This window comes from Muscardinus avellanarius (genome assembly GCF_963383645.1).
Source record: "Muscardinus avellanarius genome assembly, chromosome: 5".
In the NCBI taxonomy this organism is placed as follows: Eukaryota; Metazoa; Chordata; class Mammalia; order Rodentia; family Gliridae; genus Muscardinus; species Muscardinus avellanarius.
The window spans coordinates 75,424,403-75,439,169 of NC_137790.1; the positions used below are offsets into that span (position 1 = coordinate 75,424,403).

The 14,767-nt window shown below is 42.5% G+C and overlaps 1 protein-coding gene and 1 long non-coding RNA gene across 3 annotated transcripts in view; one reads left to right on the forward strand and one right to left on the reverse strand.

Moving 5' to 3' along the window:
• The window catches only part of LMLN (leishmanolysin like peptidase), a gene marked incomplete at both ends in the record, with an annotated part of 56,874 nt that extends 43,171 nt beyond the window's left edge, over window positions 1–13,703 (reverse strand). Inside the window, 4 exons of one of the 2 annotated variants that reach the window (XM_080696227.1) lie at window positions 1,867–1,949; window positions 3,751–3,781; window positions 5,123–5,220; window positions 13,486–13,703. In XM_080696227.1, coding sequence (XP_080552353.1) covers window positions 1,867–1,949; window positions 3,751–3,781; window positions 5,123–5,220; window positions 13,486–13,680 — 407 coding nt within the window. The remainder of the gene's footprint in view (window positions 1–1,866; window positions 1,950–3,750; window positions 3,782–5,122; window positions 5,221–13,485) is intronic. The other variant, XM_080696228.1, reaches the window with a different exon arrangement.
• LOC308263049 overlaps window positions 1–14,767 on the forward strand; it is a 448,643-nt gene that overhangs the window by 345,209 nt on the left and 88,667 nt on the right. The gene's annotated exons all lie outside the window — the stretch shown is intronic.

Consider the following 14,767-nt stretch of genomic DNA (forward strand, 5'->3'; position numbering starts at 1 on the left):
GGGGTTACAAGTGTACACCACTATGCCCAGCTCCCAGCCCTATTTTTTTTTTTTTTCCAGTACTGGGGATGGAACCCAGGGGCATTCTACCTCCAAGCTACACTACCAGCCCTATTTTTAATTCTTTATTTGGATACAAGGTCTCACTAAGTTGCTGAGTGCTTCACTAAATAGCTGAAGCTGGCCTTGAACCTGTGATCTTCCTCTCTCAGCCTCCCAAGTACTGAGATTACAAGCATGTGCTACAATGCCTGGATCTATTATTTCATTCTTATTTATTTATGTATTTTTATTTATTGGGGGGGTACTGGAGATGGAACCCAGGGGCATTCTACCTCTGAGCTATACCCACAACCCTATTTTTTATTCTTTATTTGGAAACATGGTCTCACTGAGTGGCTGAGAGCCTGAGTAAGTAACCAAGGCTGGCTTTGAACCTATGCAATACTCCTGTCTCAGCCTCCCAAGTACTTGGATTACAAGCATGCGCCACCACACCTGGCTCTCTATTCTTTAGTTTGAAACAGGGTCTCACTAAGTTGCAGAAGGCCTCACTAAGTAGTCCAAGCTGTCAGCAAAAGTTATCCTCCTGTCTTAGCCTCCCAAGTACTAGGATTACAAAAGTGCCACCATGCTCGGCTGATCTGGGTTTGTGTGTGTGTGTGTTTGTTTTTTTGCGGGTCTGGAGATGGAACCCAGAGGCATTCTACATCTGAGCTACACTCCCAGCCCTATTTTTTATTTTTTATTTTTTATTTTGAAACAAGGTCTCATTGAGTTGCAAAGGGCCTCACTAAGTAGTAGCTGAGACTGTCTGCAAACCACAATCCTCAGCCTCAGGAATGGTAGAATTACAAGCATGTGCCACCATCCTCAGCTTTCATTTTTCTTTAAGTACTTTGCATTTTAGTCTCTAAGAGCAAGCTTAATAAGATGAATATCTTATTATAAATGTCCCCCACAGCCAAACTGGTAGAAAGCGGAGGCAGAGCTGGGCGTGGTAGAGCACGCTTATAATCCCTACACTTGGAAGGTTGAGACAGGAGGATCACATAGGTTTAAAGCCAGCCTCAGAGCCAGGCGTGGTGGAGCACGCTTGTAATCCCCGCGCATGGTAGGCTGAGACAGGAGGATAACACAGGTTCAAAGCAACTTAGTGAGACCCTGTTTCCAAATAAAATATTAAAAAGGTCTGGGAGTATAGCCCAGAGGTAGAAAGCCTCTGGGTTCCACCCCTAGTACCACCAAAAAAAATAAAAAATTAAAAAATAAAGCCAGCCTCAGTTACTTAGTGAGACTCTCAGTAATTTAGTGAGACCCTTTTTCCAAATAAAATATAAAAGATAGGTCTGGAAGCCGGACATGGCGGCGCACGCTTGTAATCCCTGCACTTGGGAGGCGGAGACAGGAGGATCGTGCAGGTTTGAAGCCAGCCATGCTGGCTTAAGAGACCCTGTTAAAAAATAAATTAAAAAAAAAAAAAAAATATATATATATATATATATATATATTGGTTTTTTGCGGGTCTGGAGATGTAACCCAGAGGCTTTTTTTATATATATATAATATATATATATAATATATATATAAAATAGATATATAAAATATATATATATATATTTATATATATTTATATAAATATAAATAAATAGGTCTGGGAGTGTAGCCCGGAGGTAGAAGGGCTTCCAGGAACTCCAGTACCACCAAAAAAAAAAAAAAAAAATAGGTCTGGGAGTATAGCTTGTAGGTAGAAAGCCTCTGGGTTCCACCCCCAGTACCAACAAAAAATTAAAACAAAATAAAAATAGAGAGGGGAAGGTAGAGACTAAATGAATGAAGAAACCTTTAGGGTTTAATGAGACATACCTGCTAAGTAAGATGGTGCCTGCAGGCCTACGGACCTGCAAAGTCTTCTCTAAATAGGAAATAGCTTGCGGGAAAAGTTTGTTCTAAATTAAAGTTGGAAAACAAAAAGAACCACTGGTCAGAATTACAGTCAAGTGATACATTACAGTTAAACAAGCAAGCTTAAGATACTAATGACAAAGGACAAGAAAAGGCTTACAATTCTGGAATACAAAGGTTGTGTGGCAGTAGGGGAGAGTGAGCCTAGGAGAAAAGGAATTTCCTTGTTTTCTAGTTGAGTTGGGGAAAACAGCACTAAGCAGAAACCTCTTTTACTGTTCCTATTTAAATAAAAAATTTAAAAACATCTTATTTTAAAAACATCTTATTTTATACTGATCTAAAGTTTAGAATTAAGGTGCTTTATATTAAGAAATTCATGTTTAAATTCACAAATTTCAGCCAGGTGTTCTGCAAAAAAAAAAAAATTACCAATCTGTGAGCCATACTGAATTGACTGTGTGCGTGCGTGCGTGCGTGCGTGCGTGCGTGCGTGCGTGTGTGTGTGTATGACTTGATAGTTAAAAATCTGATGAGGTAAGCACCTACATAAGCAACTTTGGTATATCACACTATCAGGTCAATGAATCTTCAGGAAAATGATGATTCCCACAAAAAATGGTGTACTCAGCATATTTCAAAGCTGTCTTTTTTATCTTATTCCATCATGTCTTGTCCCCTAAAATGAGAATATGGATTTGATATCAAATTTCATTTTATTTTTGTACTGGGAATTGAACCCAGGACATTCTACCTCTGAGCTATACCCCTGGCCCTTTATTTTTGTTTTGAAATAGGGTCTTACTAGATTGATGAGAGCCTTACTGTTTGCTGAGGTTGTCCTCAAACCTATGATCCTCCTGTCTCAGCTTCTAAAGTATTGGGAATACAAGTGTGCATCACCACGCCCAGCTTCAAACTTTAAAGTAATTAATTTCATTTCAAATACTGACAAAATTTTGGTGAGTGCATCACAAAACCATCTTTGGAAAATAATAAATATAGCCGGGCGTGGTGGCGCACACTTGTAATCCCAGCATTCGGGAGGCTGAGACGGAGGATCATGGTTTGTGGACAGCCTCAGCTACTTAGTGAGGCCCTTCACAACTCAGTGAGACCCTGTTTCAAAATAAAAAATAAAAGATAGGGCTGGGGATGTTGCTCAGAGGTAGAATGACCCCGGGGTTCATTCCCAGCACCACAAAAAAAAAAATAGGGGGGGGGGGCTGGAGGTGTTGCTCGGAGGTAGAATGCCCCTGGGTTCCATCCCAGTACTGCAAAAATTAATAATAATAATAATAATAATAATAATAATAATAATAATAATAAATACATTTACTATTAATACTTTCTATTCAGGTATTCACAAAGAAGTTGAGTAGGGCATGGTGGTGCATGCATGTAATCCCAGCATTTGGGAGGCTGAGACAGGAAGATTGAGGTTTGTGGACAGCTTCAGCTACTCAGTGAGGCCCTGCGCAACTCGGTGAAATCCTGTTTCAAAATTAAGAATTAAAAAAAAAAAAAAAGGACTGGGGGTGTAGCTTGGGTGTAGAATGCCCCAGCCCGTGGGTTCCATCCCCAGTACTGAAAAAAAAAAAAAAGTTGTGTATATTTTTCTTTATTGAGGTAGAATTTACAGGTAACATGGGAGGTTGAAGTAGAAGGATCACAAGTTCTCAGACCAAACTTGGTAATTTAGTAAGATGCTATTTCAAAATAAAAAATAAAAAGGGCTGGGGATGTCGCTCAGTAGCTGAGTGCCCAGTACTGCTAAAAAATCAAATGCATATAATAAAAATGTACCCATTTTAAGTATGCAGTTCATGCATATTTATTACATACCTTTACAAGATATCTTTTCTCAGGGAGCAACCTGGAAATGATAACACAAAACATAAGAATTGCCCCTCTGAGGCAGAACACAGTCTCATCTGTTCAGATTCCATCTGTCAAGAGCTCCAAGGAAAGCTGTAGGAAGCACACAGTATCTGTCTCCAAAGTCCCAACTGACCATGATGAGTGTTTGAGGACTACTCTGTGCCAAAGCACAACACTACGTATGATCATATTTCATTTATTTGGTATGTTAAGGATAGGAAAAGACAACAACTATCTCTAACAGCTCTTCATAAACTATTACAGATTTATAATTTATGTTTTCTGGATCCTTCTTTCCTTTTCTTTTCTTTTTTCTTTTTTTTTTTTTTGCGGTACTGAGGATGGAACCCAGGGGCATTCTATCTCCGAGATACACCCCCAGTACTATTTTTTATTCTTTATTTGAAACAGGGTCTCAATTAGTTGCAAAGGGCCTCACTAAGTAGCTGAAGCTGTCTGTGAACCTAGATCCCCGTCTCAGCCTCCCAAGTACTGGGATTACAAGTGTGCACCAACACGCCCAGCATGGATCCTTCTTATACTACAAAAAAACTAGGCTATATAATCTCTCCAGTTAATAATTATTAACTTTCTTATTAAAGTTTATATTAGTACTTCCTCTTCTTTTTGCTCCAAGCACTTGTATTGACAAGTGCACGCCATGTCTATCATTGGCCACGTACAAGAAGATCCACATTTAGCCGATATGGTGGCGCACGCTTGTAATCCCCGTGCTTGGGAGGCTGAGACAGGAGGATCGCACAGGTTCGAAGCCAGCCTCAGCTACTTAGTGAGGCTCTCAGCAACTTAGTGAGACCCTGTTTCCAAATAAAGTATAAAATAGGTCTGGGAGTATAGCCTGGAGGTAGGAAAGCCCCTGGGTTCCACCCCCAGTACCACACACAAAAAAAGGGAGATCCACATTTATTTTGCTTAAATTACTCATGATGTACAGACTTTTCATTTCTCATGGACTTCAGCTTTTCAGACTAAGAAGCATTTTCAGCTTAATTCCATCTTAAAGCTACACTAGCATTTTTAAGTTATAATTATGGACTTTTTTAGACAACAGATGAAAATATCTTTAGTATTTAGATTGACAAAAAAAAAGATTACCAAATAATGCCGGGCGTGGTGGCGCACGCTTGTAATCCCCGCGCTTGGGAGGCGGAGACAGGAGGATCGCACAGGTTCGAAGCCAGCCGCGCTGGCGTAAGAGACCATGTTTCAAAAAATATAAAATAGGTCTAGGAGTGTAGCCCGGAGGTAGAAGGGCTTCCAGGAACCCCAGTACCACCAAAAAAAAAAAAAGATTACAAAATATTAGTATACTTACTCTTCAATACTTTGATCATAGACAGTCTTAATTCTTAAATGCTCATCAACATCCCTCTTTACAACATGATTTGTTTTAAGATGAACCTTATTTATGACCTGGAAAAAGGAATACAGATTTGAAAAAATATATATATATTTTTTAATGTCTTTATTGGTGCACTGTATTCATGCATCATAATGGGATAAAAACTTGTGTAGACTTACATGTACACATCGCCCAGTTAGCCCCTACCCAGTCCTCACCCCATTCCCTCCCCATCCCTCCTTCTGAAAAAATATTTTTAAAGATATATACATTTTAGGCCGGTCGTGGTGGCGCACGCTTGTAATCCCCGCGCTTGGGAGGCGGAGACAGGAGGATCGCGCTGGTTCGAAGCCAGCCTCGCTGGCTTAAGAGACTGTTTCCACATAAAAATGTTAAAAAATAGGTCTGGGAGTGTAGCCCATGGAAGTGTATCCCGGAGGTAGAAGGGCTTCCAGGAACCCCAGTACCACCAAAAAAAAAAAAAAAAAAAAAAAAGATATATACATTTTTCTTTATTAAGGTAGAACTTCAGTATAATAAAAAAGCCATTTTACTAGCCAACTGAGATACAAACTTGAAAACAGTGAACCAAATTTCAAATTTAACATCCAGCAAAACAGTCCTTTTGCTCATATTTCGCTATTTCAGCATTTATAACCTCAAATATCTCCTATGCAAATGCTATCATCTAAGAGACAAGTACAATACATTTGAATTCCATTAATAGCAGCTGCTGAGGCCATCCCTGAACCTGTCTCAGCCTCCCAAGTACTGGGATTACAAGTGGAAACCACTATGCCTAGCTGAATTTTATATGTGTATATAAAATCATGCATATAATTATATGTGTTTATGTATGTAATTTTATATAATTATATACATAATTTTATATATCATATATAAATTATATATATATATATATATTTTTTTTTTTTTTTTTTTTTTTTTTTTTTTTTGCGGACTGGGATGGAACCCAGGGACATTTTAACTCTGATCTACACCACCAGCCCTAATTTTTGTGTGTGTGTGTGTGTGTGTGTGTTTGTGTGTGTAGTACTGGGGATTGAACCCAGGATCATTCTACCTCCAAGCTACACTCACAGCCTTATTTTTTAGGGTTTTTTTTTTTTAGTTTTTTTTTTTGTGTGTGTGTGTGTGTGGTCCTGGGGGTTGAAGACAGAGTCTTCCTACCTCCAGGCTATACTCCCAGACCTATTTTATATTTTATTTGGAAACAGGGTCTCACTAAGTAGCTGAGGCTGGCTTCGAACCTGCGCGATCCTCCTGTCTCAGCCTCCCAAGCACAGGGATTACAAGTGTGTACCACCACGCCCGGATTATTTTTTAGTCTTTTATTTTTTTTATTTTTTTTAATTTTTTGTGGTACCAGGGCTGGAACCCAGGGGCATTATACCTCCAGCTTAAACCCTCAGCCCTAGTTTTTAGTCTTTTTATTTTTTATTTTATTTTATTTATTTATTTATTTTTTTTTGCAGGTTTGGAGATGGAACTCCGGGGCATTCGACCTCCAAGCTACAACCCCTGCCCTATTTTTTGTTCTTTATCTTGAAACAGGGTATCACTAACTTGCAGAGGGCCTAAGTAGCTGAGGCTGTCCGCAAACCGCAATCCTCTGGTCTCAGCCTCCCGAATGCTGGGATTACAAGCGTGCACCACCATGACCGGTTGTCTTTTTATTTTTGAAACAGGGTCCCACTAAAGTTGTGAAGGGCCTCGCCAAGTAGCAGAGGCTGTCCGCAAACCGTGATCCTCCAGTCTCAGCTTCCCAAATGCTGGGATTATAAGCGTGTGCCAACACACTGGCTTTGAATTTTATATTTCACAGACACAGATTTATATAGCCAGACATGGTGGCACACACTTGTAATCCCTGCGCTTGGGAGGCTGAGACAGGAGGATTCCACAGGTTCGAAGCCAGCCTCAGCTGGCTTAAGAGACCCTGTTTCCAAATAAAATATAAAATAGGTCTGGGAGTGTAGCCCAGAGGTAGAAGGCCCCTGTGTTCCATCCCCAGTACCACCCAAAAAAAAAAAAAAAAAAAAAGAAAACTGACTTATATAAACCAGAATAGTGTAGCATGCTTGAATTCCAGTATTTGGGAGGCTGAGACAGTAGGATTACAGGTTCAATGACAGCCTCAGAAAGTAGTGAGATACTCATTAACCCAGCGAGACTGTTTCAAAATAAAAATAAAATAGGCCTGAGAGTGTAGCTCAGAGATAAAATACCCCTGGTTCAATCTCCAGTCTCTCTCTCTCTCTCTCTCTCTCTCACACACACACACACACACACACACACACACACACACACACACACCTATATAATATGCCTTTGAAGTTGGGCATGGTGGCGCACGCTTGTAATCCCAGCTAAAACAGGAGAATTGCGGTTCACAGATAGCCTCAGCTACATAGTGAGGCCCTTTGCAACTCAGTAAGATTCTGTTTCAAAATAAAGAATAAAAAAATAGGGCCAGGGGTGTATCTTGAAGGTAGAATGCCCCTGGTTCCATCCCCAGTACCACAAAATAAATAAATATGCCTTTGATCTAATAATATATGATTCATAGATTTCCACAATACCTATTGCCCACTCTATCATACATGCCATCTACCTTACCTCCAATGTTTTCCCCTTCCATCCCAACTCACATCTCCAGGACACAGAGAGAGAGAGAGAGAGAGATAGAGAGAGAGAAGAGAGAGAGAGACAGAGAGACAGAGAGACAGAGGGAGGGAGAGAAGGAGAGGGAGAGGGAGAGGGAGAGGGAGAGAGAGAGAGAGAGAGAGAGAGAGAGAGAGAGTGTGTGTGTGTGTGTGTGTGTGTGTGTGTGTGTGTGTGTGTGTGGTGCTGGGGATGGAACCCAGGGGATTCTACCTCCTAGTCACACCCTCAACCCTATTTTGTTCTTTTATTTTGAAACAAGTTCTCACTAAGTTGTAGATAGATGGTCTCACTAAATTGCTGAGGCTGGCTGCAAACTTGAGATCCTCCTGTCCCAGCCTCCCAAATACTGAGATTACAAGTGTGTGCTATCATACCTGGCCCACCCAAATTATTTTATAGTTAATAAAACGTCATCAGAAATGTCTGATCATATCCGGGTATGGTGGCGCACACTTGTAATCCCAGCATTTGGGAAGCTGAGACTGGAGGACTGCAGTTCAGGGAGAGCCTCAGCTACTTAGTGAGACCCTCTGCAACTTAGTGAGACCTTGTTTCGAAATATAGAATAAAATTTAGGGCAGGGGTTGTAGCTCAGAGGTAGAATGCTCCTGGGTTCCATCCCCAGACACACATACACACACACACACACACACGTCTGGATCATAGCTGAGCATAATGGCACATGACTATAATATAAAGGGCTGGAGGTATAGCTCAGAGGGAGAATGTTCCTGGGTTCAATCCCCAGTACTACAAAAAGAAAAGAAAAGAAAGAAATACCTGATCATAACAAAGGGATAGAGAATTCCCATCTGCATTTTTTTATATATATATTTTTTTTGGGGGGGGTGGTACTGAGGTTCCTGGAAGCCCTTCTACCTCTGTGCTACACTCCCAGACCTATTTTTTTATATTTTTAAAACAGGGTCTCTTACGCTAGCACGGCTGGCTTCGAACCTGCGCGATCCTCCTGTCTCCGCCTCCCAAGCGCGGGGATTACAAGCGTGCGCCACCACGCCCGGCTCCCAGCTGCATTTTAAGAAACTTATAATCTACCTAAAATCCTTATACTGATTTTTCAAAGCCCTCTAGAAGCCAGTGGTTAAAGATCCAGATTCTGGAATTAGGTTCTTGGGGTTTTATTCTTAGCTCTGCCATGTGCTAACTCTTTGATCTCATATCTACTTTTCTGTGACCAAGTTTTCTTATATGTAAAATAAGTAACAGTAAAAATTTGTATAAGTCGGGTATTGTGGCACATACCTATAATCCTAGTACTTGGCAGGCTGAGACAGGAGGGTTGTAGGTTCACAGCCAGCCTCAGCAACTTAGTGGGGCCTTCCACAACTTAGACTCGGTTTCAAAATTAAAATTAAAATAGGGCTAGAGGTGTGGCTCAGAGGTAGAATGGCCCTGGGTTCAATCTCTATTACCACATATACACAAAAGAGTTCACTATTGTATTTTCATTAAAACTACTTAGCCAGCAAGGCATGGAGGCGCCCACTTGTAATTTCAGTTCTTGGAAGGCTGAGACAGGGAGGATTGCAGGTTCAAAGCTAGCCTCGGCAGTTTAGCAAGTCTCTCAGCAAACTAGTGAGACCCTATTTCCAAATAAGATATAAAATCAGGCTGCAGGTATAGCTTGGAGGTAGAATACCTCTGGGATCAACCACTAATACAAAAAAACAACAACAAAAAACTACTTCTTGTCCAGCAGAAAGAATGTGGCATATGAGACCCTGAAATATTCCTAAAATTTGGACTGAAATGATCCCTCCTATCGTGATGGGTGGTCGTGATGGACGCACACTTTTAATCCCAGTACCTGGGAGGTTGAGACAGGAGGATCAATTCTTTATTTATTTCAAAATAAAGAATAAAAAATAAGGCTGGAGCCGGGCATGGTGGTACACGCTGTAAATCCCAGCATTCAGGAGGCAGAGACGGGAATCACAGATCACAGACAGCCTCAGCTACTTAGTAAGACCCTTCACAAATAAGTGAGACAGTGTTTTGTAAAATAAAAAGACTAAAAAATAGGACTGGGGTGTAGATCGGAGCTGCAATGCCTCTGGATTCCATTCCCAGTACAAAAAATAAAATAAAATAGGGCTGGGGTGTAGCTCAGAGGTAGATGCCCCTGGGTTCAATCCCCAGTACCCCCCCCCAAAAAAAAGGTCTCTCCTTCCTTTTGAGTTCAATAGTACCACTCTCTTAGAACATTATTTCTAGATAGTTCTATAATTTATCTGTATGCTTTTCTGAACAGTTCTATAATCCATAGTGCCTAAGATACATGTATCATTTAATCTTCAAATACTAAAATCACAAAAAAAATGCAAAGAGAAACTCAATACTCATCTTTCAGATAAATTAAACAATAAACCAATAACACTAATAAAATGAATATGCAAGCTGGGGATGGTGGCGCACACTTGTAATCCCAGCACTTGGGAGGATGAGACGGGGATCACAGTGCATGGACAGCCTCAGCTACTTAGTGAGGCCTTTTGTAACCCAGTGAGACCCTGTATCAAAATAAAGAATAAAAAATAGGGCTGGGAGTGTAGCTCGGAGGTAGAATGCCCCTGGGTTCCATCCCCAATACCGCCAAAAAAAAAAAAAAGAAATTAATATGCAAAATTGATAAAACAGTATATCCACCATTAAAATTCTTCTTTTAAGACAACCATGATGGCACATGACTCTGATCCCAGATACTCAGGAGACTGAGGAGGGAAAATTGCAAGTTAGTTGACAGCCTGGGTAACTTAGTGAGATTGTCTTAAGATTTTTTTTTTTTTTTTTTTTTTTTTTTTGTGGTACTGGGGTGGAACCCAGAGGCTTTCTACCTCCGGGCTATACTCCCAGACCTATTTTATACTTTATTTGGAAACAGGGTCTCACTAAGTTGCTGAGAGCCTCACTAAGTAGCTGAGGCTGGCTTCAAACCTATGTGATTCTCCTGTCTCACCCTCCCAAGAGCAGGGATTACAAGCGTGCATGCACCACCACGCCTGGCATCTTAAGATAAAATTTACCCCCCCCCAAAAAAAAAGCCAGGCATGGTGGCACATGCTTGTAATCTCAACATTTGGGAGGCTGAAACAGGAGATTGAAGTTGCAGCCAGCCTCAGCTACTTAGTGAGGCCCTTTGCAACTCAGTGAGACCCTGTTTCAAAATAAAGAATAAAAAGTAGGGCTGAAGGTGTAGCTCAAAAGTTGAATGCCCCTGGGTTCCATTCCCAGTGCCATCAAAAAAAAAAAAGTTATAGTTGGCCAGGCGCACACTTGTAATCTCAGTATTTGGGAGGCTGAGACAAGAGGATTACAGGTTTGAGGCCATCCTTAGCAATTTAGGAAAGTCCACCACAACTTTTTCTACCTCTGGGCTATACTCCCAGGCCTATTTTATATTTTATTTGGAAACAGGGTCTCACTAAATTGCTGAGAGCCTCACTAAGTAGCTGAGGCTGACTTTGAACCTTTGTGATGTGCCTGTCTCTGCCTCCCAAGCGCTGGGATTACAAGCGTGCACCACCATGCCTGGCTTTTATTCTTTCTTTTGAAACAGGGTCTCATACATTGCAGATGGCCTCACTAAGCAGCTAAGGGGCTGACGGCTAACCCCAATCCTCCTGTCTCAACCTCCCAAGCACTAGGATGATAAGTATGCACCAGCACACCCGGCTCTAACAAGGTTATTTCCAGCACAGAAGTGTTACAGTTGTCTGAACTACTTTTTCTTGTTTTAATACAAATTCAAAGAGAAGACTAAACGCAGAGTTTTGTGGGGATTTTTTTTTTTTTTTTTTTTTTTTTTTTTTTTTTTGCAGTACTAGAGATAGAACCCAGGGCATTCTATCTCCAAGCTACACTGCCACCCCCCACCCGCTGCCCTTTTTTTTTTATTCATTATTTTCAAACAGGGTCTCACTGAGTTGCAAAGGGCCTAAGTAGTAGGTGAGACTTACTGAGAACCACAATACTGCTGCCTCCCAAGTGCTGGGATTACAAGCATGAGCCACCACCACCGGCTTTGTGAGGATTTGTGTGTGTGTGTGTGTGTGTGTGTGTGTGTGTGTGTGTGTGTCTGGGGATGGAACCCAGAGGCATTTGACCTCTGAGCTACATCCCCTGCCCTATTTTTTATTCTTTATTTTGAAACAGGGTCTCACTAAATTGCAGAGTAGCTGAGGCTATCCGCTAACCTTGATCCTCCAGTCTCAGCCTCCTGAATGCTGAATGTGGATTACAGGTGTGCACCACCACATCCAGCTTTTTTTTTTCTTTTTTCTTTTTTTTTTTTTTTGGTACTGGGGATGGAACCCAGGGGCATTCTACCTCCTTTGTACGGATTTTTTTTAAAAAATGAATTAAGAAGCCGGGCGCGTTGGCGCACACTTGTAATTCCAGCATTCGGGAAGCCGAGACCAGAGGATTGCAGTTCGCGGACAGCCTCAGCTACTTAGTGAGCCCCTTTGCAACTCAGTGAGACCCGGTTTCAAAATAAAGAATAAAAAATAGGGCAGGGGGTGTAGCTCGGAGGTCGAATGCCTCTGGGTTCGATCCTCAGACCCGCAAAATACATAAATCAATAAATAATGAATTAAGACAAAATGCAGTGTCATGATAAAAGCCATAATACAGCTACAAACCTCAAACTTACTTATGAATAGCATGTATATACCATTTTTGGAAATTACCACAAAATTGAGTGGGCTTCATATCTAGACTGAACAAAAAATTTCTAAGTGAACCTTTTTTGATAAGACAACAGGTCAAATTATAAAGTCAGTCATAACATGTAGGCATGCCTCACATACGAAGTGCTGATTATTGTGGGCTTACCTCTGAGCTAAATACTGTGAATGTAAGACACAAACCTAATTCCAAGAAACCTTACAACTTCCCTACAAAAGCAAGACGTGCCTGAAAAAAGCCATTACCACAGAGTAGTGCTGGGCTAAGTGCCAGAAGAAAGTAGAGATAAGACGTCCTGTGAAATGGAAAGAACATTCCCCTGGGATGGTTTCCGGAGGCTGGAAGCCAGAAATGAAACTGGAAAAATTTAGGCGGAGTAGAGTGGGAAGAAGGCAGGCACTTTCAGGACAGGAAAATGGGATAAAGCAGGCCATGTGATGAAATAATTTGAAAATAAATCTTAATTTTGTCTCCAGAGAACCCTCAATATCTCTCCCCCAAAAGCTTTTGTGTAGCCTATCAGTTTCTCTTCAAATCATTCTGTCAGTGATCAAGTGTGGTCCTTGGACAAGTACTATCACCATCTGGGAACTTGAACTGCCAATTCCAGGGATTCATGCCAGACCTAGTGAATCACATGGCGGGAGCGCGGGACAACAGTCTGTGTTTTAGCAAGTGCTTCAGATGACTCTGCTGCACGCTCAAGTTTGAAAACCACAGCCGTCGGGCTACCGCCTAAGCACAGGAATGGGATGGCGCACAGAGCCTAACTCACCGCTTTGCAAGGGGCGGGGAGCTGGGCGATCCCAGCCCGGCGGACGTTCGGTCTCCGTCCCAATTCACTTTCTCCAGAACAGCTTGTGCGGATCACCGCCCTCCACGCCTGACGCTCCCGCATCCCCGCTCCCTGCCAGGGCCCGCGGGCTCCCCCTTCACCCTACCTCAGTGTCAGAGGGGACGTGGTGCCGGCAGGGAGGCGAACTGCCCAAGGACACGGGAACAGCCGTGGCGCTTGCCGGGAGCCCGCCCAGCAAGAGCAGGATGCCTCGGACCCACAGAGAGCCTCCCCGACGCCACGGGCTCCGGCCCGGGCCTGGGCCGGGGTAATCTGCGGCTCCAGCCCACTCGGCCGCCATTTTCGGCCGAGCGTCGTTTCCATGGAGTGCGTGACGCCTCCGCGCCGCCGGCTGGCCCCGCCCCCTCAGCGGGGGCAAGCGGCCTTCCGATTGGCTAGCGTCACCCGCCGGACGGGGGCAGCGGTCGTATCCATCAAGCCCAGGGCGCGAGGCCGACCAATGGAAGTTGCTCAGCGGCCCACGTGGGTTGGGCTGTGGAAACCGTGAAGCTGGCGGGCCTTAAAGGCAGGCAGATGGTGTGTGTAGGAGTCTTTACTGGAGCCGCTTCAGTCCTTCACCAGATTTGCCATCCCTGGGGCCAGGTACTCAAATGAACACAGACACAGCAGAAAATTCTTTTCTAGTGCTCTATCTAAAAGGCGAGTGGAATACATTTTTACTTCTAATCCTGTGTTACCAATTTTAGTCCCATTTCCTAACAACCTATTTCCTATAAATTCAGTTGTGTTCTTTACTATTTTACTCAACTTCATATGTTAGCTTCCGTCTAGCCAAGAATTAACAACTGCACTAGCTGAAGAAATGGGTGATCCCGGCCGCTAAGGAAACTCGGCCACACAGAACTATTAAAAATTCAAAATTGGCCATTCGTGGTGGCGCACGCCTGTTAGTACTTGGAAAGCTGAGACAGGCACATCTCAGGTTTGAAGCCAGCCTCAGCAATGGTAGCAAGGCTCTCAGCAACTTTGTGAGAAACTTTTTCCAGATAAATAAAATAGGGCTGGGAAGGTAACACAAAGGTAGATGCCACTGGTGTTTCATCCCTAGCAAAACGCACACACACACACACACACACACACACACACAAACACACACACACACTCAGATAAAATGAAATGGAAAATTGGTCTTTTTATGTGACCCATGAAACAAAGTATTTTTTAAGGAGTTTATTAAAAAGACAGAAATACAGAAGACAGTTACAGCCCAATGCCATTCAGGAGTGGCATGGGGGGTGGTTCGAACGAATTCACCCTGAAACAAAGTATTTAAAACCAGAAACTAGCCGGGCGTGGTGGCACATGCTTGAATCCCAGCATTTAGGAGGCTGAGACAGGAGGATTGCCGTTCGGGGCCAGCCTCAGCT